The following is a 22,089-nucleotide window of genomic DNA, read 5'->3' as shown; positions in this document are numbered from 1 at the left end:
CTATTTTGCTTGCTAAATATCCTAAGTGCCTACAACTGTACCTGGCATATAGTTGGTGTTCAATAAATAGCCGTTCAATGAACGACTGTTGAAGTTATACTAAGTGACAGGTCCTGTTTTTTTGTTTTTTGCACTGGGGGTAGAACAAAACACTCCCTGCCCTCATGAGACTCACACTGAAGCATATTTAAACCAGGTAGACCCATGTTCTGGTCTCTGCTCCCCTGCCTAGTTCCTGTGAGTTAGGGGGCAAGTTACTTAACCTCTCTGAACCTTGCTTTCCTATCAATTGTTATGAGGATTAAACGGAAAACCAGCATTTATATAGCATTTAGCATAAGAAATCCTTAATCATTGAGTCCCTTCCTTCCGGGGCTGCAAGATTGGTAGCCTGATGTCTCTGCCGCAAGCTTAAGCAAGGTTTTCACAAGGACTTGAAAAGGTGCGAACAGGTTAACTACGGCCAGGCTTACTCAATTTTTAACTGAAGATGTTCTGGTGAGAGAATGCTTAAAAGGGTCGAAGTGAGAAACCAAGAAATGGCTAGGGTCATCTACTTTGTTTTTTTGCATCGGAAAAGCCTCGCTGGGCCCACAGAAGTCAAAGTCTAAAGGAAGGGAAGGGGAGAAAAAGTGGGGTAACTGGCCACTACTGAAAACTACAAATCCCAGTACCCCCCGCGGCAGAAAACTACGGGTCCCAGCAGGTTTCACTGCCTGGACCGGGGTGCCTCTAGGGACCCGCAGCCTGGGTTCAGCCGGAGAGAACGTGGGGCGTGCGAAGGCAGCGGGGAGAATCGGGTCAAGTTTTACGCCGCTGCGCAGACGCCTCTCACGGGCCGGACGTGACGTAGGAAGAGTTCCGGCTTCGGCCTCCGCCGCTGCCGCCGCCGCTACTAGAGCCGCCGCTGCTGCCGCCGAAGCCGTCGGGGCTTGTTATTTCTAAAATGGCGCCCCTAGACTTGGACAAGTATGTGGAGATAGCGCGGCTGTGCAAGTACCTACCGGAGAACGACCTGAAGGTGAGCCCGGCTGGGGCGGGAGCGCTGCTTGCGGGGCTCGCCCCTTCCGGCAGTGGGGCGCCCGCCGGCCCGCCCTTCCTCTCTGCGCCGGACCCCCGCCGGCATCCCGTCCGGTCCGGTCCTGGTGGTGGGCCTAACGCGGGGCGAAGCGACCCGGTCCGACCAGGCGTGACGCGCAGAGCGGGGGAAGCTCGAGTCTCCCGAATGCTCTCCCGGTTGCCTCCGTGGGGTCGCGAGGGATGTCGCGGCCTCTGCCCCAAGGTTGCCCCTCCTGGCCTTTGGGCTACCCCAGGGCTCCGAGCCCTGACAGCTTTGCGTGGAAGACTCCTCTCCGCTCACCCCGACCCCGGTCTCCCGGAGCCCGGCCGAGCCCCAGCGGACAGTGCCCTCGGGATGGGATCATCCCCCAGAGGTGGTGACAGGAGCTCTGGGTGGCCGGCGTCTGACAGGAGATGCCGCCAGCTCCCGGGACGCGGCCCCAGTGTGTTTAGGTCCCTGCGGAAGGGGAAGACGGTGGGCCAGAGCGGTCTGGTAGTGATGTCAGAGAACGGCTGGTCGTCCCTCTTTCCGTACGCCTCGTCTCAATTGCTTGTTAGGAGTGTTGCTTTAGTTCTGTTATTTCAGATATGAACCCATTTTCCAGTACGTTGTTGAGCTAATTTCAGTGGATAAAGTAGTAGGGCCTCAATACAAATACTTTTCTGCATGAGCGGTGGCTGCCTCTTAAGTTGTTTCCTCATAATCCCTTCTTGACTGAAGATTTCCTTTTCTCGGTTTCCCAGAGGAGATGAGTTGTTTCTTGCTACTGCCTAGTGCAAGTAACAATAAATGTATGTGTGGATAAAGGAATGAATGTAAGAGAAAAGGAATGTAAGTTTTTGGTATCTTGCTTTTCTGAGAAGTGTTTTCATGCACAGCGCTTAGGTGTCTGACAGTGTTCAGCGGATAGTGCCAGTGCCTGTTTGTTCAGTTAACTTTGATTTGCTGTGTGGTAAGTGGGTAAACTGTTGGTAGTTTTGAGTTTTTTGTTTTTTTTTTCTTTACTTTATGGATGTAAAGCAATTTATCTTTGTAGATTTCTCTGAAGGAAGAGATTACTGGTTTTTTCTTTTGCTCTGTTCATACAGGAAGTTGATATTTAGCTTCAGTCAACAAGTATGCAAAATGTTTAAGGTCACACCAGCTCTCATGGATGTAACTTCATTGTACTTACATGTTAATTACATGTGCTATATGATAGGGGAGTCATTCTTGTGCATTTTCTCTATTTATTTATTTATTTAAAGATTTTATTTATTTGACAGAGAGACGCAGCGAGAGAGGGAACACAAGCAGGGGGAGCGGGAGAGGGAGAAGCAGGCCCCCCGCCTCGCAGGGAGCCCAACCGCGGGGCTCGATTTCAGGACCCGGGGATCATGACCTGAGCCGAAGGCAGACGCCTAACGACTGAGCCACCCAGGCGCCCTGCGTTTTCCCCTTTTAAATAGGATACTTTGATTAAAATGAGGACAAAGCCAATACTAGCAATGTAGCTTTTATTTATGTTCATCTGAGTCCTTCAGACATTTTGTGACTTCCTTCTGTTTAAATGCTTTTTAAAGGAACCGAGGATACAACCAACACTGGGACCTAATTCGTGGAAAACTAACCAGCTATCTTTTGGTAGCATTATTAATTCCATAGATCAAGTTGATTTTCTCGTATCAGTGATTGGATGTGGAATTTTCTGGTTTTTTTTAGCACGTGTAAAGCTGTTTTGAGCTTTGTTTTTAATGAATAAAATGTTGCTTATTATTACAGTGTGTCTTGATAATAACTTGCGATTGGCTATATGATTTGGAAGATAATCAGTTGGGTTTTCTTTAGATCTCTTAGTTTGATAAACATTAGATTTCCTTCCCACCTTAAGGAAATAGAGGTATTAAACCATTTCATTTCCCTTTGCAAACCTATTGGGCTGTACTTAGTGTATATCTGTTTCTTAATAAACTTTCTTTTTTTCAATCTTCTAGCAACTACTGGGAAAAAATAATTATGAATATTTCTCTATAAGTGGATGCTTTTCTTTGTTTTGGAAGTGGTTTTATTGGATGAATTTAGTTGTGCTGTTCATGTCTGGTGTATTTTAAAAGAAATTTAATTTTGTTTCTACTTCTTGGCATGAAATGGAAACTAAAATTAGACAAGCCAAGTATTCCAGGAGCACCTTTTCTGAGGCTTTAGAGCCAAAATAAAAGATTAGAGGAAAAAAATAATTGGAGTCACTTAATGATCATTATGGAAAAGATTTGTTCTGGTTAGAAAAGAAGACAGCAATTCACCTCTGTGTTTAATTTGACTAGAAGTTGGAGGTACTAAATAAAATAATAAGTGCATAGGATGTTCTACATCTAATTATGATTTCTCTATATCTAAATTGGAAGTGGTCAGATCATTAGTACTAGATTGAATCTGCATAACTGTTCTGTAGGAATAAAGATGAAATATATGAGAGTGGGCCAAAACAAAACATTTCTTAAAGAGCTCAAGTGGTTCTCATCCACAATTAAGATTTCAGAGAGAGTAATAGGAGATAGAGATTCCATATCTGGCCAAGTGGAAGAATGAATGATAAAAGGCGGGTGTATTGAATACTTAAGAATTTCAGAGGAGGAAGGGTTCTATAACTTGGGGATTGTTTGATCTCTTGGACAGTTCTTAAAGGTGGCATGTAGTTAAAGAGATTGCATAAGGAATTGTGCAATTCCATAATAACCACTTTTATGAATTAATAGTTAATGTAATCTTTTTGGAACTCACTTTTATGTTTAGTCTGAGCCATCTCTGAGTTCTTCATATAAGGCTACTTGCTCAGCAAAGTTATACCTTTACTTGAAATGCCTCCATAAAGCTTCAAAAAATTCTCCTTTGCTTTTTTCTGAGATTTAGTGAATAGCCTTTTGCACCTCCTCATTCCAGACACTGATTTTATAGATTCTCATCATATATGGTAGTCTTTATCCTTCCGGATTTGCAATCCGTTAGTCTAGTCACTCATCTTAGTGCTTGTTTCATTGATCGTTCCGTTTACCCAAGTTGTTTGATTTTTTGTTGTATCTTTTTCAGGTACTGCAGGGAAAACTGAACACGGTGTGGTAGTTAGGGACATACTAGGGCATTATATAGGGCTGGAAGAGTGTTGTGTTTCCAAGACCCTTTCTGATAATACCTGGCATTTTGTTTGTCTTTTGGGCCACAGAATCACATTCCCCTATGTTTTATGAAAACAGTCTACAACAGTGCTGTCTGGTAGAAATGAAATGCTCAGAAACATGAGCCTTGAATGGTCACATTTAAAAAAAATAGAAAGGAACAGTTGAAATTAATTTTAGTAATATTTTATTTAACTCAATTACAACATGTAATCAATATAAAATTATTAATGTAATATTTTGCCCTTTTTTGAGTACTCTCTGTGACATGTGTATATTTTGCATTTATGACACATCCCAATTTGGACTAGCCACATTTCAGGTGCTCAGTAGTTATGTGTGGCTGTGGGTGTTCTATGGGAAGGTACACATCTCTAATGACTCCCTCCCTAGTCCCTTTTCTAGAATTTCAGACCTAAGAGAGAATCAGAGTTCTTCTAGTTCCATACCCTTCTTACTTTACTGAGGGTATACTGAACTTCATAGAGTTTATGATCTGCCTGAGGATGTGCACCTAATCAATGAATAAAGTTGGAAATCTTCCTGTGCAGAGCTCTTAATGATACAGTTAATAGCTTTTTTTTTTTTTAGGATGACAAGTAGCATGCTTTTCTAGGTACATCTTCCACTTCATCATGTTTCTTTTTACCTTCCATTCTGAGCACATTGGACTGCCCTCTTCTGACAATATGCTCTATATTTTCTCCATCTTTGTTTCTTGCTCAGTCTGTTTCTGTCACCTAGTATTTTTAATACTTACATAGCACAAATAATAAATCATTTAATAATCTATGAGTTGGCTACTAATATTTGCCCCATTTGATAGATAGGTAACTGAAGCACAGACAGATTATAAATATCTTTACGTGGTTATACAGCTAGTAAGTAAGTGGAGGAGCTGGGATTCAAACTTAGGTAGTCTGGGTCCAGGGTTCACATCTATAACTACCATTTGTGTTTCCTCTATACAATATCCTCCATGTCCCTTTTGAGCTCTGCCTCAGATGCCACTTTCTCCATGCAGGGCTCCTGGATTCCACGGTCAGAATTATTAGCAATGATTAGAATGTACGATAGCTGCTTACAGTTTTCAGAGTACCTTCATGTCCATTCTGTCATTTACACAATCCTTGTGTAAGGCAGAACAAATATCAGAGCAGGACTTGAGGTTTATGTGGGTTTTGCCACAGTGACTCAGTGGAGTATATACCTGCATTTATTTGCTATTGAAAATTCCCACTTTTGGGGCACCTGGGTGGCTCAGTTGGTTAAGCGTCCAACTCTTGATCTCAGCTCAGGTCTTGATCTCAGGGTGGTGAGTTCAAGCCCCTGGTTGGGCTCCATGCTGGGCGTGGAGCCTACTTAAAAAAAAAAATTCCCTTTTTTTTTTCTGTACTGACCTTTGCCCCATAGCACCTTATTGCTCCTTTTACCACTCTGTGTTGTTATGATAGCAAATATGTCTGTCTCTACCATTAGACTACAAACATCTTGAGGGCCAGGATCATATTTGTTTATTTTTGTGTTCTCCATAGTCTTAGAACACTGTCTTGTATGTGATAGACAAACAGTTAAGGTTTGTTGAATCTAATTGTATACTGTTTTACAACAAACATTTCTTCAGATGTCTCCTTTTGTCAAGTACTGTTCCCTATGGGTGCTAGAGATAGAATCTGGTACTTCTTTATGAGGGGCTCTCAATATAGTAAAGGAGATAGAGAGGTAAACAAATGATTGTTGCATGGTGTGTTAGGTGCTATAACAGAGGGCTGTTCAGGATATTGGGGAACGTATTAAAAGCATCTAACTGGAACTAGAGATGGTTTCACCAAGGAGGAACAATGAGAGGATGAGCAGCGTGTGTTCAGGTAGACAAAACAGGAAGGAAAGAAATGTGCTAGCAGAATAAATACCATATGCAATCGTATAACTTAATCTGAAAGAACATGGCTGGTTCAAGTAGTTTGGTATGGCTGGAGGTGGTGCTGGGAAGGCAGGCAGAGGCTAATCATGGAAGACTAGGCTGATAAACTTGGATTTTTATCTTTTAGGCGGTACGTGGATAGACACTTTGAAATGCTTTTATATTTCAGGGAAAAACAAATCATACTGTGACTTTGGGATGTTGTTTAAAATGTAGCTAACTGGGGTGCTTGGGTGGCTCAGTGGGTTAAGCATCTGCCTTCAGCTCCGGTCGTGATCTCAGGGTCCTGGGATCAGGCACCATGTTGGGCTCCCTGCTTGGCAGGGAGTCTGCTTCTCCCTCTCCCTCTGCCTCTTCCTCCACTTGTTCACGTGCTCTCTCTCTCTCTCAAATAGATAAATAAATAAAATCTTTAAAAAAAATAAAATGGGGCGCCTGGGTGGCTCAGTTGGTTGAGCGACTGCCTTCGGCTCAGGTCATGATCCTGGAGTCCCGGGATCGAGTCCCGCATCAGGCTCCCTGCTCAGCGGGGGGTCTGCTTCTCCCTCTGACCCTCCCCCCCTCATACTCTATCCCATTCTCTCTCTCTCTCTCAAATAAATAAATAAAATAAAATAAAATAAAGGTAAAATAAAATAAAAATAAAATGTAGCTAACTAAAAAGAAAAGTAGATTCAAAGAAAACTATTACAGGGATATACTGTTGTATGTGGTAGGAATATGACAAAAATCATAAAGATGGTATCTGAGTAGAGTTTTGGAAACACTGCCATAGAGGAGTGCTCTTGAGAAATTTTTAAGGAGGACTGTGACAGTAGGTTCTGGCAACATTTGTGGACCATGGTTTGGAATGGGCAAAAATGTCATAGAAGCAGTAGGCCAGGTGACATGAGAATTTAAAGTAAGGCAGTGACAAGTGATTGTGGTGTTTAAAAGGAGATGGGGAGGGCGCCTGGGTGGCTCAGTTGGTTAAGTGACTGCCTTCAGCTCAGGTCATGATCCTGGAGTCCTGGGATCAAGTCCCGCATCGGGCTCCCTGCTCAGCGGGGGGTCTGCTTCTCCCTCTGATCCTCTTCCCTCTTGTGCTCTCTGTCTCTCATTCTCTCTCTCTCAAATAAAAATGGGTAAAATCTTTAAAAAAATAAAAATAAAAGGAGATGGGGACCCCTGGTTGGCTCAGTTAGAAAAGCATGCAACTGGATCTCTGGGTCATGAGTTCAAGGCCCGTGCTGGGTGTACAGATTACTAAAAAAATAAATAAATAAAAGGAGTTGAAGAAGGTATACTAGGACCTGTTGACAGGTTAGGTCTAGGTTATGAGGAAGAGAGAAGAATTCAGTGTAATCTCAGGTTCTGGCATAGATTACTTAGTAAATACTGTAACTAGATTAAAGAATACAAGGGAGTTTGATTTGGGCTGTACTGAGTCTGAGATGCTGCCAAGTCAAGATATCGAGGTAGAGATGTCCAGATATGTGTTGGATTCACAGGCTGGTAACAAATATTTACTGATTGTCAAATGTGCTCCAGACATAAATAGCTCTAATAGTAGTAAACTCAGAAGAAAGGTCTATACCATTGGTTCTCAGCTGGGGGTCATTTTGCCCCTGAGAAGATATTTGGCAGTGTCTGGAGACATTTTAGATTGTCACAGCTAGGGAGTTGCTATGGGTATATAGTGGGTATAGAGGCCAGATACGGTGCTAAACATCCTATAACACATAGGACAGCAGCCCCCCAAAAGAAAGAATTATCAGTAGTGCCATGGCTGAGAAACTCTGGTTTAGACTGAAGATACGGATATTTCCTTCTGGATTGTAAGGGTGTGAATATTATTATCATTTTGGATTCCAGCTCCTCATTCCCAGTGATTTGTATTATAGTAGAAATTCTGTACAAAGGCTATGTAAAAAATAATTTTAGATAAATTTTTATTTCTTAAGCCAAGAGATTGTATAAGTACTAGTATGTTGAAGTAAATAAAGGAAATGATATGTTTTAGATAGCAGGGTCAAAACAGAATCACAGAAATTTAAAACCCAGTGTATTTGAGGGACAAGAGGGGACAGAGAGACAGGAGCAGAGAATAGAATGGAACCCTAAGTATCTTGAAAAAAGGTAGAGAAGGGAAATAGGGTCTTCTAGGAAGGGGGCTATGAACCCCTATTTGTTCAAGATTAGGAACTAATTGGGCACCGTGGGGAGAGATGGGTATCGTTTGCCCCAAAGTTGGATAAGATTGAGAATCTTGCCTCAGAGACTGTTTTGGAGCAGTAAGAGAAACCACGCTTTGTACAAACTGAGCAGTAGAACAAAGCTGTGAAGGGCTTTGGAAGAAAGGACCATGTGTCTTCCCCCATGGCAAGGCTGGGCTCTCTGAGGCCACTGTTTGTGTAATTGGCTGACTTATATAGAATTTGTATTGAGATTTAATGGACTTATTTTTGTGTGTGCTTGGTTTGGACGTGTAAGCTACTGCTGAACTGGAGAGATGAGAGGCAATGGCTTTGGCTTAGAAACTCAACTCTAAATCCTCAGTTGGGACTGCAGAAGTGGCAGTGACAGAAGACAACTGTTATTTTACTCAAGGTAGTGTGCCTGGTCTTGGGTTGAAGATGCTGCCTAAGTAGTTTACATGTATTCCCTAGACACTCTCCAGCTTTTGAGATTGGCAAGGTTTCACAGTAACATTCTTGAGCTTATGTTGTACTGTTACTTTCAGGTCAGCACTGGGGGGTGTGGGCCAGTTACCAGGGGTGACTTGCAGTTCAAGGGGCATTATGGGCTAGGAGAGCCAGACATACGTGGATACAAATTCTAGCACATTCATATATGGGAATCATGGAGTCCCTCAGGAATCTGTGCTGTGATTAGTTTCAAAATGTTAATTTGTTCCAAAAAGGATATAGAATGGTTTACAAAGGTGTATTCAATATAGCAAGATAAATTACATATAGAATAAGTACGAAAAATGAGACAGAATGTAAAGTTAGGAAACCAAGATGGAGCCAGCAGTAAAAGTAAGACTTGTTTTGTTTTTTAAAGATTTTACTTATTTACTTGACGGAGAGAGACACAGCAAGAGAGGGAACACAAGCAGGGGGAGTGGGAGAGGGAGAAGCAGTCTTCTTGCTGAGCAGGGAGCCCAATGCAGGGCTCGATTGCAGGACCCTGGGATCATGATGAGCCGAAGGCAGACGCTTAATGACTGAGCCACCCAGGCGCCCCTAAAAGTAAGAATTGTATATAAAATAAAAGCTGTGATGACCAGATTACTTCTTTGAGATTAAGCCCTAAGCTTTCAAGGAGTCTACTGAAAGATAGAAACTGATCAGCTAAAAAATTCCCCAAGTCTAAAAGATGACAAACACAAGCTACTCAGGAAATCACATCTATCCTTGATAAAGGGAGCAGAGACGGTCCTCCCCTGGGTCCTCCTTGAAGGTAACTGTTTAATAACAGCATCCTATGCATCTTGTTTATAGTCTACAGGATGACAAGCTCTGTTCCTATAATGCCCCTTACCACAGGTAGATGGCATGACATTAAAGTGTAATTTGGGAAAAAGTAATTGGGAAAGGAGGGCAGTATAATGCAGGGTGATGACAGGTCTCCCTAAAGGACAGTTTGGCTTATTTCAGAGTGGAGTTTATAGTAGGCTTCTTTCTTCTCTTTTTTTTCTTTTTAAAGATTTTATTTATTCATTTGACAGAGAGAGAGAGAAAGATAGCATGCACAAGCAGGGGGAGGGGCAGGGAGAGGGAAAAGTAGCTTCCCCTCGGAGCAGGGAGCCCAATGTGGGGCTTGATCCCAGGACGCTGGGATCATGACCCAACCCAAAGGCAGATGGCTAACCTACTGAGCCACCCAGGCGCCCCTATAGTAGGTTTCCTTAGGTAACATTTTAGTAATTGATGTTTTAGGGGTGTAAGCAGTGGAGCCCCCAAGTTTACAAGTAACCAACAGCTTTGTGAGGGTGGGCAAGTAGAGAAATCAACATTGTAGGAGGTAGAGAACTTTTCTCTTTCAGAGATGCACTGTGGAGAGAAGAATGGGAGGTAACTTCTTTGGTGGCTTGTGTCCAAGGATGTGTTGGGGGAAATATATATTCAAATTGTACTCCTGGTATGGGTTCTGACCTTCTCTGATAGAAGTTTGGCCTGTTCTTAAAAGATATAAAATCCAAAAGGAAGTGTGGATGGGACAGGTGCCTGATAACATGCAGGTCTCATGGGCAACACACAGAAAACTCTGCCCACTCTTGTACAGATTACAGCAAAGCACTTCTACAAATACGTTGGTAGAATTCTCTTTGAGAAGGTTTGGTGAGTGTACCTAAAAAAATATTACAGATATTAATTAGGCAAGGCATTATACCTAAAAAAGGTAGATAAGGTCCCAAGATAGGTACTTGAAAACATGACTGTATTGTTTTAGGGGCTTCTGGTCGGCTCAGTTGGTTAAGTGTCCGATTCTTGGTTTCGGCTCAGTTCGTGATCTCCAGGTTGTGCGATCGAGCCCCACGTTGGGCTCTGCACTCAGCAGGGAGTCTGCTTAAGATCGTCTCTCCCTCTCCTTCTGTCCCCCCCCACCCACATGTGCTCTCGTGCACGTGTGTGCTCTCTCTCCCCCAAATAAATAAATAAATAAAATATTTTTAAAAACATCACTGTATTGTTTTATTTTAAAAATTGTATAACATCGGGGCGCCTGGGTGGCTCAGTCGTTAAGCGTCTGTCTTCGGCTCAGGTCATGATCCCAGGGTCCTGGGATTGAGCCCCGCATTGGACTCCCTGCTCAGCGGGAAGCCTGCTTCTCCTTCTGCCACTCCCCCTGCTTGTGTTCATCCTCTCGATATCTCTCTGTCAAATAAATAAATAAATAAAATCTTAAAAAAAATTGTATAACATCAGAAACAAAATTTCAGAAATGTTTGAAATTGGAAGGATAGCCATGTCCATGAGGAGTAGTTTTGAGTGGTTCTCATCAAGGTGGTAATTATTATTTTTTAACAGGTAATATATATATTTAAATAAAATAATAGCTTTATTGAGAAATAACTTAAATATCATAAAATTAGCTTTACTTACTTTTAAGATTATTTATTTGTTTTTAAATTTTAAGTAGGCTCCATGCCCATTGTGGGGCTTGAACTCAAAACCGTGAGATAAGAGTAGCATGCTGTCCTGACTGAGCCAGCCAGGTGCTTCTTTAAGATTTTATTTTATTTATTATTTTTAATTTTTTTTTTAAAGATTTTATTTATTTATTTGACAGAGAGAGAGATAGCGAGAGAGGGAACACAAGCAGGGGGAGTAGGAGAGGGAGAAGCAGGCTTCCTGCTGAGCAGGAAGCCCGATGTGGGGCTCAATCCCAGGACCCCGGGATCATGACCTGAGCCGAAGGCAGACGCTTAACGACTGAGCCACCCAGGCGCCCCATTTTATTTATTATTTTTAAAGATTTTATTTATTTACTTAGAGTGAGAGCACAGAGGGAGAGGGAGAAGCAGACTCCCTGCTGAGCAGAGAGTCTGATGGGGAGCTCGATCCTAGGACCCTGGGATCACGACCTGAGACATAGGCAGACGCTTAAATGACTGAGCCACACAGGCGCCCCTACGATTTTATTTTTAACTAATCTCTGTACCTATTATGGGGCTTGAACTTAGAACCCTGAGACCAAAAGTCACATGCTCTACCGACTGAACCAGCCAGGCGCCCCTATTTAATTAATTTTTAATTTTTTTTTAAAGATTTTATTCATTTGACAGAGAAACAGAGAGGGAACACAAGCAGGGGGAGTGGGAGAGGGAGAAGCAGGCTTCCCACGGAGCAGGGAGCCCGATGTGGGGCTCAATCCCAGGACCCTGGGATCATGACCTGAGCCAAAGGCAGATGCTTAACGACTGAGTCACCCAGGTGCCCCTTTTTTAAAATTTTTTAATTAAAAAAATGTTTTTAAGTAAGCTCTGTGCCGGAGGGGCTTGAGCTCAGGACCCTGAGATCAAGAGTCACATGCTCTACCTACTGAGCCGGCGAGGCACCCCTAAAATGAACTTTTAAAGGGGTGTGTGAATGGCTTAGTTGCTTAAGTGTCCTGTCCGACTCTTGATTTTGTCTCAGGTCATGATCTTGGGGTCATGAGATTGAGCCCTGCGTCGGCCTCTGTGCACTCAGCACAGAGTCTGCTTGAGATTGTCTCTACCACTCCCTCTGCCTCTCCCCCCTGCTCTCTCTCTCTAAAATAAATGAATAAAAATCTTTTTAAAATTAAAAAAAAAATAAATTAACTTTTAAAGTGTACAATCAGTGGGTTTTAGTATATTCAGAGTTCTATAATTATCACCCTAATCAGTGTTTGTACATTTTCATTACCCCAAAGAGAAATTCCATATCTGTTAGCAGTAACTCCCCATTTCACCCTTATCCTAAACCCCAGGTATAGGCAACCATTAATCTACTTTCTTTGGATTTGCCCATACTGAACATTTCGCTTAAATTGAATCATATAGGGGCGCCTGGGTGGCTCAGTTGTTGGGCGTCTGCCTTCGGCTCAGGTCATGATCCCAGGGTCCTGGGATTGAGCCCTGCGTTGGGCTCTCTGCTCGGCGGGAAGCCTGCTTCTCCCTCTCCCACTCCCCCTGCTTGTGTTCCCTTTCTCGCTCTCTCTCTCTCTCTGTCAAATAAATAAATAAATCTTTAAAAAATAATAAATCAAATCATATAGTATGTGGCCTTTTGTGACTGGTATAACGTTCTCAAGACTCATCTACTATATACCATTACTTCATTTTGTTCTATGGTTCAGTGATATTCATTGTATGGATGTACCACATTTTGTTAATCCATTCACCTGTGGATGGACACTTTGGTTGTTTTCACTTTTTGGCTATTGTGAATAATGCTGTAGTAACACTGGTGTAAAGGTATCTGTTCGAGTCCCTGCTTTCAATTTTTTGGCTTTATACCTAGGTGGGGTAGTCCTGGGCATGTCATAATTCTTTTTATCATTTCTTTTTTTTTAGATTTTATTTATTTATTTGACAGAGAGAGACACAGCGAGAGAGGGAACGCAAGCAGGGGGAGTGGGAAGGGAGAAGCAGGCTTCCCGTGGAGCAGGGAGCCCGATGCGGGGCTTGATCCTAGGACCCCGGTATCATGACCTGAGCCGAAGGCAGACGCTTAACTACTGAGCCACCCAGGCGCCCCTCTTTTTATCATTTTGAAGAATTGCCAGACTGTTTTCCAAAGTGGCTGTCCCATTTTACATTCCTATCAGCAATGTGTGAGGGTTCCAGTTTCTCCACATTCTTGCTAGCACTTGTTATTTTTCATTTTTAAAAACTTGTAGTCATCCCAGTATGTTTGAAGTGTTACCCCATTGTGGTTTTGATTTGCATTTATTTCCCTAATGACTAATGATACTGAGTATTTTTTATTTAAAAAAAATTTTTTTAAAGGTATTTATTTATTTGAGAGAGAGAATGAGAGAGAGAGAGAGCACATGAGGGGGGGAGGGTCGGAGGGTCAGAGGGAGAAGCAGACTCCCTGCTGAGCAGGGAGCCCGATGCCGGACTCAAGGACTTGATCCTGGGACTCCAGGATCATGACCTGAGTCGAAGGCAGTCGCTTAAGCAACTGAGCCGCCCAGGTGCCCGATACTGAGTATTTTTTAGTGTGCTTATTGGCCATTTGTATATTTTCTTGGGAAATACGCCTATTCAAATCTTTTGCCTGTTTTTTTTAGACTTATTTATTTGAGAGAGAGAGTGTGAGTGCGCACGCATGAGGGGAGGGGCAGAGGGAAAGGGAGAGAGAGAATCCTAAGCAGACTCCCTGCTGAGCAGGGAGCTGGGTGCAGGGTTTGATCTCACCACCCTGAGATCATGACCTGAGCCAAAACCAAGAGTTGGACGCTTAACCAACTGAGCCACCCAGGCACCCCCTTTGCGCATTTTTTAATTGAGTTTTTTATCTTTTTGTTGAGTTTTAGTTCTTCCTATATTCTGGATAGTAAACCCCTCTCAAATATATGATTTCCAATATTTTCTCCCATTCTGTGGGTTGGTTGTCTTTTCACTTTCTTGATAATGTCCTTAGATGCACACAGGTTTTTTAATTTTGATGAAGTCCAGTTTATCTATTTTTTCTTTTATCGCTTTTTTTTTTTTAAGACGTACTTGTTTTAGAGAAGGAGACAGTGCATGTGCGAGTGTGGGGGGGGGGAGGAGCAGAAGAAGAGGGAATCTCAAGTTGACTCCGTGCTGAGCATGGAGCCTGACGTGGGGCTTGATGTCACAATCCTGAGATCATGACCCAGCCGAAATCGAGAGTTGGACACTCAACCAACTGAGCCATGCAGGCACCCCTATCGCTCATTCTTTTGATGTATCTAAGACTTTATTATCAAATCCAAGGTCAAGAAGATTTACCCCTATGTTTTCTTCTAAGAGTTTCATAGTTTAAGCTCTTATATTTAGGTCATTCATCCTTTATGAATTAATTTTTGTAAATGCTGTAAGGTAGGAGTCCAGTTTCATTCTTTTGCATGTGGAAATCCAGTTGCCCCAGTACCATCTGCTGGAAAGACTATTCTTTCTGGTAATATGTTTCTAATAAGTTTTTTTGTATAGGTAATACATTCATATTTTTCCAAACTTAGAAGGTATAAAAGACTATAAATATAAGTGTTAAGTCTTCCTTCCACCTCTGCCCCCAGCACCCAGTTCCCTTCCTCATATTGGTAGCCAGTGTTGTGTTTCTTATGGATCTTTCCAGAAACAACAGTTTAGGCATGTACAAGTTAAGTACAAGCAAGTGTGTGTATGTATATGTGTGTGTATATATATGTTTTTTCTTTAATATAAGAGGTAGCATGTACATTATTTTGCATCTTGCCTTTTTTTTTTTCAGTTAAGGCTCTTTTCTAGTTTTGACATTTTAGTCGTCTTTTTTTTTTTTTTTAAGAAATGCAGTAACTACTGGAAAATAGGAAAAATAATCTACCAACGTATCTGTTTCCTTCCATGAAGAAAAAATGTTTTTCATGCTTTTTTAGAAAGTAAAAGAAATTAAGATGAAAGTAGAATTCCTTTTGTTTGACATCTCCAGCAACTGCTATTGTGGGCTTGGTGTATATCCTTTTAGGTCATGTTTTATAATTCAGAGTACATATATATGTGGCAGACTGAGTATATAACCCTGTGTATATGTATAAAACTCTGCAGAGGGCGCCTGGGTGGCTGAGTTGGTTAAGCGACTGCCTTCGGCTCAGGTCATGATCCTGGAGACCCAGGATCGAGTCCCGCGTCGGGCTCCCTGCTCAGCGGGGAGTCTGCTTCTCCCTCTGACCCTCCCCCGTCTCATGCTCTCTATCTCATTCTCTCCCTCAAATAAATAAAATCTTAAAAAAACAACAACAACAACTCTGCAGAGCACTTTGCATGCACTATCTTATTTAATCCTCAGAATCTCCAGGTAGGTATCTCTATTTTGTGGATGAGGAAACTGAGACACAGAGAAAGATCAAGTAACTTGCTCAGGGGTACACAGCTAAGGTAACAAACAGTAAGCTAAGTAATAGGTAAGAGGTAGAGCTGAATTTTGACCTCTGATCTTTTTGGACTTCAAAGGCTGTGCTCTTAACCTCTGAACTATACCATGGTATTAATTGGTATGCCCCTTTTCTTAGAGTATAAAATATTCTGGGAATGGTACTTGTTGATTAGGCTTAAAGGAGTATTCCCTCTCAGCCCTACTCTACTTCTCCAAAATTTGACCTTCCAGCAGCATTGAACACAGTTGATTACTCCTCTTTTCCTTTTTTACCCCCGCCCCTTGATCACTCTCTCTCTTTTTAAAGATTTTATTTACTTATTTGAGAGAGAGAGCACAAGAGCGGGGTGAGGGGCAGAGGGAGAAGCAGACTCCCCACCAAGCAGGGAGCCTGACATGGGGCTCTATCCCAGGACTCCGGGATCATGACCTGAGCCGAAGGCAGTTGCTTAACTGACTGAACCACCTAGGTGCCCCCGATCACTCCTCTTTTGAACTATTTTCTTCACTGGACTTCCAGGATACCACATGCTCATGGTTGCCTTTCTGTCTCACCAAGCTGTCTCTTTTGCTTTTTCCTCCTGTTTTCCCTAACTTCTAAATATTGGTGTATCTTAAGGATCATTTCTTTTTTTTTTTTAAGATTTATTTGCGAGAGAGAGAATGAGAGACAGAGAGCATGAGAGGGAGGAGGGTCAGAGGGAGAAGCAGACTCCCTGCTGAGCAGGGAGCCCGATGTGGGACTCGATCCCGGGACTTCGGGATCATGACCTGAGCCGAAGGCAGTTGCTTAACCAACTGAGCCACCCAGGCGCCCCTCTTAAGGATCATTTCTTGATCTTATCCTTTCCTCTCTTTGTAGCTACCACTTTAGTTATGTCTTCTAGTCTCATGTATGTATGTATGTGTGTATGTATATCCTGACAGTCTCTAAATTGGTCTCTCTGGCTCAGATCCTTTTCCTTGAATTCAAGACTCATTTGATCACTTGTTTACAGCACATCTGGGGCACTTGGAAGTCTGATAGGCGTCTGAGATTTAATGTGTCAAAATCAGATTAGGCGTCTGAGATTTAACGTGTCAAAATCAGATTCTGACAGCCAAATAATGGAAACCATCCAAATGTGTAGCAACTGGTGAATGGATAAGTAAAATGTGATAAATACATACAGTGGAATATTATTTATTTAAAAAAGGAACAAAGTAATAACACATGTTACAATATGGAAAAGCATTTTCATTACATATAATGAAAAGCATTATATTAAGTGAAAGAAGCCAGTCACATAAAGGCCACATATCCAGATGTCCAGAGTGGACAAAGCCATAGAGACAGAAAGTAGATAAGTGATTGCCTAGGGCTGTGGGGTGGGGTTGTGGGAGGAGGCTACCAATGGGTACATAGCTTTTTGAGGGATGATGAAAGCTTTCTTTTTTTTAATTTGTAGCTTTGAGGCATTTTATTATAAAAAGCTGTCACTCATATACATAAGCTAACAATAACTTAAAATTCATCACACATTTACTTCACTTTTTAGCTTGGCCTTCTAGTAAATCTTCAGCTTCATTGATTTTGGCTGCTATATAAGGAGATTCTCCCTTGTCTGGGTGATTTAAAAACATAATTCATCGATGAGCAGCTCTTATTTTTCCTTTATTGGCAGTAGTATGCCTAGTATTAATGCTGCTTCTCATTTTGTCATTTTAGGTTCCAACCCACTTCTATAAGCCACCACTGAAGGCAGATTTTAGTAGACATTGAAAAACTTGTTTCACTTGAGGCTCCATATGTTTCATGGCTTGCAAAACATAACATCCTTCAAATCCTGCAGTAGCAGCGGTCAGTCCAACTGCTACCGTTATACTGTCCATGGCTCTCGCTCAGCTCCCTGGCCTTCACCGAGAGTAAGGTTCATCCCAGCTCAAAGGCCTCATTCCCATGCCTGTACCAGACAGTGACACAGCCACCACCAGCAAGCACTGAAAATGTTCTAAAACTAATGATGATGATGATTTCCGAACACTGAGTATACTAAAAAAAAATTGAATTTTGTGCTTTAAAGGGGTATTATTTGGTATGTGAATTATATCTCAATGAGGTTGTTAAAAAAAATCAAATTCCTTGTTAAGAAAAGAAAAAAAGAAGATAGCAGGAGGGGAAGAATGAAGGGGGGGAAACCAGAGGGGGAGACGAACCATGAGAGATGATGGACTCTGAAGAACAAACTGAGGGTTCTAGAGGGGAGGGGGCTGGGAGGATGGGTTAGTCTGGTGATGGGTATTAAAGAGGGCATGTTCTGCATGGAGCACTGGGTGTTATGCGCAAACAATGAATCTTGGAACACTACATCAAAAACTAATGATGTAATGTATGGTGATTAACATAGCAAAATATTTTTTAAAAAATTAAAAAAATCAAATTCCTTGGTCCCTATCCCCCAAACTAAACTGAAACAAATCAGAACAATCTGCTCATGCAAGAAATAATTGATAAGCTGGACTTCATTAAAATTAAAAACTTTTGCTTTGTAAAAGACACTCGCAGAACAAGAACACAAGCCACACACTGGGAGAAAATGTTTGCAAATACACATCTGATAGGGCGCCTGGGTGGCTCAGTTGGTTAAGCGACTGCCTTCGGCTCAGGTCATAATCCTGGAGTCCCGGGATCGAGTCCCACATCGGGCTCCCTGCTCAGAGGGGAGTCTGCTTCTCCCTCTGACCCTCTTCCCTCTCATGCTCTGTGTCTCTCATTCTCTCTCTCACAAATAAATAAAATCTTAAAAAAAAAAAAATACACATCTGATAAAGGACTTTTATCCCTAATATGCAAAGAACTCATAAAATTCAGCAATAAGAAAACAAACTGCTCCATTGAAAAATGGGCCAAAGACCTGAGCAGACACGTCACTAAAGAAGATCTACAAATGACAAGCATATGAAAAGGTACTCCTCATCACACATCATTAGGAAAATAAATGCAAATTAAAACAATGTTATACCAGGGCGCCTGGGTGGCTCAGTCTTCATGTGTCTGCCTTCAGCTCAGGTCATGATCCCAGGGTCTTGGGATCGAGCCTTGCATTGGGCTCCCTGCTTGGCGGGAAGCCTACTTCTCCCTCTCCCACTCCCCCTGCTTGTGGTCCCTCTCTTGCTGTGTCTCTTGCTATCAAATAAATAAATAAAATCTTTAAAAACAACAACAACAACAATGTTATACCACTACAAGCATATTAGAACAGCCAGAATCCAGAACACTGATATTACCAAATGTTGGGAAAGTTGGAGAGCAACAGGAACTCACATTCATGCTTGCTGGGAATGCAAAATAGTACAACCACTTTGAAAGATTGTTTGGCAGTTTCTTGCCAAACTCTTACTGTACAGTCCAGCAGTCACGCTTCTTGCTATTTACCCAAATTAATTGAAAACTTGTGTTCACCCAAAAACCTATACATGAATGTTTATGGTAGCATTATTCATAACTGCTAAAATTTGGAACCAACCAACATGTCCTTCAGTAGGTGAATGGGTAAATAAATTGGTACATCAAGACAAAGGAATATTATTTAGTACTAAGAAGAAATGAGCTATCGAGCCATTAAAAAACATGAAGGGACCTTAAATGCATGTCATTAAGTGAAAGAAGGGAATCTGAAAAGTCTACTTATGTATGATTTAAACTGTATGACACTCTGGAAAAGGCAAAACTATGATGACAGTAAAAAGATCAGTGGTGTCCAGGGTTTGGGGGAGGGAAGGATGAATAGCTGAAGCACAGAGGATTTAATTGTAGTATGATACTACAATTCTATATACATGTCATTATACATTTGTCCAAACCCATAGAATGTACAATGCCAAGAGTGAACCCTAATGTAAACTGTGGACTCTGCATAATAATGACGCATCAGTGTAGGTTCATCAGTAACAAATGTACCACTCTGATATGGAATGTTGATAGTGGAAGAGGCTGTATGTATGTGTTTGTGAGCAGCAGATATATGGGAATTCTCTGTATCTTCTCAATTTTACTGTGAACCTAAAACTGCTCTAAAAAATAAATTCTATTTAAAAGGTAAAAACAGTAAGAAAGTCTTTCCTTGGAGTCTTAACTATCTCAATAGTGACTATTAACACCCTTGCAGTTACTTAAGCCAAAAAAAAATTTTTTTTAAAAGATTTTATTTATTTATTTGACAGAGAGAGACACAGCGAGAGAGGGAACACAAGCAGGGGGAGTGGGAGAGGGAGAAGCAGGCTTCCCGCCAAGCAGGGAGCCCGATGCGGGGCTCGATCCCAAGACCCTGGGATCATGACCTGAGCCGAAGGCAAACGCTCAACGACTGAGCCACCCAGGCACCCCAAGCCAAAAAAATTTTTTGAAGATTTATTTATTGGGGTGCCTGCGTGGCTCAGTCAGTTAAGCATCTACCTTTGGCTCAGGTCATGATCCCAGAGTCCTGGGATCTAGCCCCATGTGGGGCTCTTTGCTCAGCAGGGAGCCTGCTTCTCCCTCTCCCTCTGCCTGCCACTCTGCTTGCTTGTGCGTGCTCTCTCTCTGTCTGTGTCAAATAAATAAATAAAATCTTTAAAAATAAATAAAAAAGATTTATTTATTTTTTAGAGAGAGAGAGAGCACACGAGTGGGGGGAGGGACAGAGGAAGAGAATCTTCAAGCAGACTCCCTACTGAGCGCGAAGCAAAGCCCAGTGTAGGGCTTGATCTCATGACCCATGAGATCGTGACCTGAGCCAAAACCAAGAATTGGACGCTTAACCGCCACCCAGGCACCCCTTAAGCCAAAAACATTGAGTCATCCTTGATTCCTTTCTTTCAATACTCTCTTTCCAACTGTTCTCAAATCTAGTGGATGCTGTGTTCAGAAAACATCTGGAATTTGTTCACTTGTGACCATTTCCTACTTTAATGATGCTGGTCCAAGCCAGTATTAACTTTTACCTAGATTATTGTAGAAACCCCTTAAGTGGTGTCCTGCTTCTGCCTTTACCTTTTTCCTATTCCTGAGTTCCTCATAGCCCATAAAACATAGCAGACATAAAATCATAATCACTTCTCTGCTTAGGGCCTCCCAATGGCTTCCTGTTAAAAGCTAGGTCCTTACATTCACCCCCAAGGACCTAAAAATATTCTGTGGTGCTCTCCTGTTTTTTTTATTCCGTCCACTAACCACTCCAGCTTTGGTGTTTCTGAGACAGCAAGCATGCTTTGTTCTAAGCATTTTGCACTTACTGTTCTCTCTGGCTGCAATACTGTTCCCCCATAACCTTACCTTTTTCTGATTTTTGCTCAAAAGTCACTTCATCAGTAAGGTTTCTGTGCTCACCCTATTTAAGATATCAGTACTGCCTCCCGCCCCTGCCACTATTTACTCCTGTTACAGTGCTTAATTTTTCTCCATTCCTCCTACCACTATCTGAAAAAGTAGTATGAATATATATTTTACTTACTTCTTTATTTTCTATACCTCTCCTCATTAGAGTGTAAGCCTCTTGAGAGCAGGGCTTTTAGTCTGTTTGGTCTTTACTTTTTATTTACTTTGTTTCTGGAATTACTGGTATCATATTAGGCTCTCGGTAAATATTCAAGATAGTACAGTGAAAAGAGGTAGGTAACCTGGATTCCAGATCTGTTGCTAAGATTAAGTAGCTTAGTGACCTGAGTGCTTGTGGGTCTCAGTCTTATCATCTGGGTCAAGTGAAAGATTTGACACAGGTGGTTTTTAATGCAGTGAGGTAATAGAAGTGTGTGTGTGTGTGTGTGTGTGTGTGTGTGTATTGGTCTCTGTCCCTAGTTCTTTTTTAAAAATTTTTATTTTTTAATTTTAATTTTTTTTTTAGATTTTATTTATTTATTTGACAGAGACACAGTGAGAGAGGGAACGCAAGCAGGGGGAGTGGGAGAGGGAGAAGCAGGCTTCCTGCTGAGCAGGGAGCCCGTCGCGGGGCTCGATCCCAGGACCCTGAGATCATGACCTGAGCCACCCAGGCACCCTAAATTATAGCTTTTAGATTTTTATTTATTTATTTATTTTTTAAAGTAATCTCTACACCCAATGTGAGGTTCATACCTACAACCCCAAGTTCTAGAGTCGCATGCTCTACCAACTGAGCCAGCCAGGCATCCCTAGCATTTAGATTTCTTAATTTTTTCTTTTTTTTTTTAAATTTATTTATTTGAGAGAGAGAGAGAGAGAAAGCACATGAGAGGGGGGAGGGTCAGAGGGAAAAGCAGACTCCCTGACAAGCAGGGAGCCCGAAGCGGGACTCGATCCAGGGACTCCAAGATCATGACCTGAGCCGAAGGCAGTCGCCCAACCAACTGAGCCACCCAGGCGCCCGGATTTCTTAATTTTTTCTTAAGACTTTATTTGAG

At 42.0% G+C, this 22,089-nt stretch overlaps 1 protein-coding gene and 1 pseudogene across 3 annotated transcripts in view; one reads left to right on the top strand and one right to left on the bottom strand.

Annotated features, from left to right (window-relative positions):
• Positions 1 to 858: 858 nt before the first annotated feature.
• The window catches only part of PPP6C (protein phosphatase 6 catalytic subunit), a 38,290-nt gene continuing 17,059 nt past the window's right edge, over positions 859 to 22,089 (top strand). For 2 of the 3 annotated variants that reach the window (XM_021691789.2, XM_021691788.2), the window contains exon 1: positions 859 to 1,021. In XM_021691789.2, coding sequence (XP_021547464.1) covers positions 947 to 1,021 — 75 coding nt within the window. In that variant the 5' untranslated portion in view covers positions 859 to 946. Of the gene's footprint in view, positions 1,130 to 4,096; positions 4,127 to 22,089 lie in introns of all 3 variants that reach the window. The other variant, XM_044920804.1, reaches the window with a different exon arrangement.
• LOC110581523 lies at positions 17,221 to 17,565 on the bottom strand (annotated as a pseudogene).

Source organism: Neomonachus schauinslandi, chromosome 13 (assembly GCF_002201575.2).
Source record: "Neomonachus schauinslandi chromosome 13, ASM220157v2, whole genome shotgun sequence".
In the NCBI taxonomy this organism is placed as follows: domain Eukaryota; kingdom Metazoa; phylum Chordata; class Mammalia; order Carnivora; family Phocidae; genus Neomonachus; species Neomonachus schauinslandi.
This window is presented reverse-complemented; position numbering and strand designations above follow the sequence as displayed.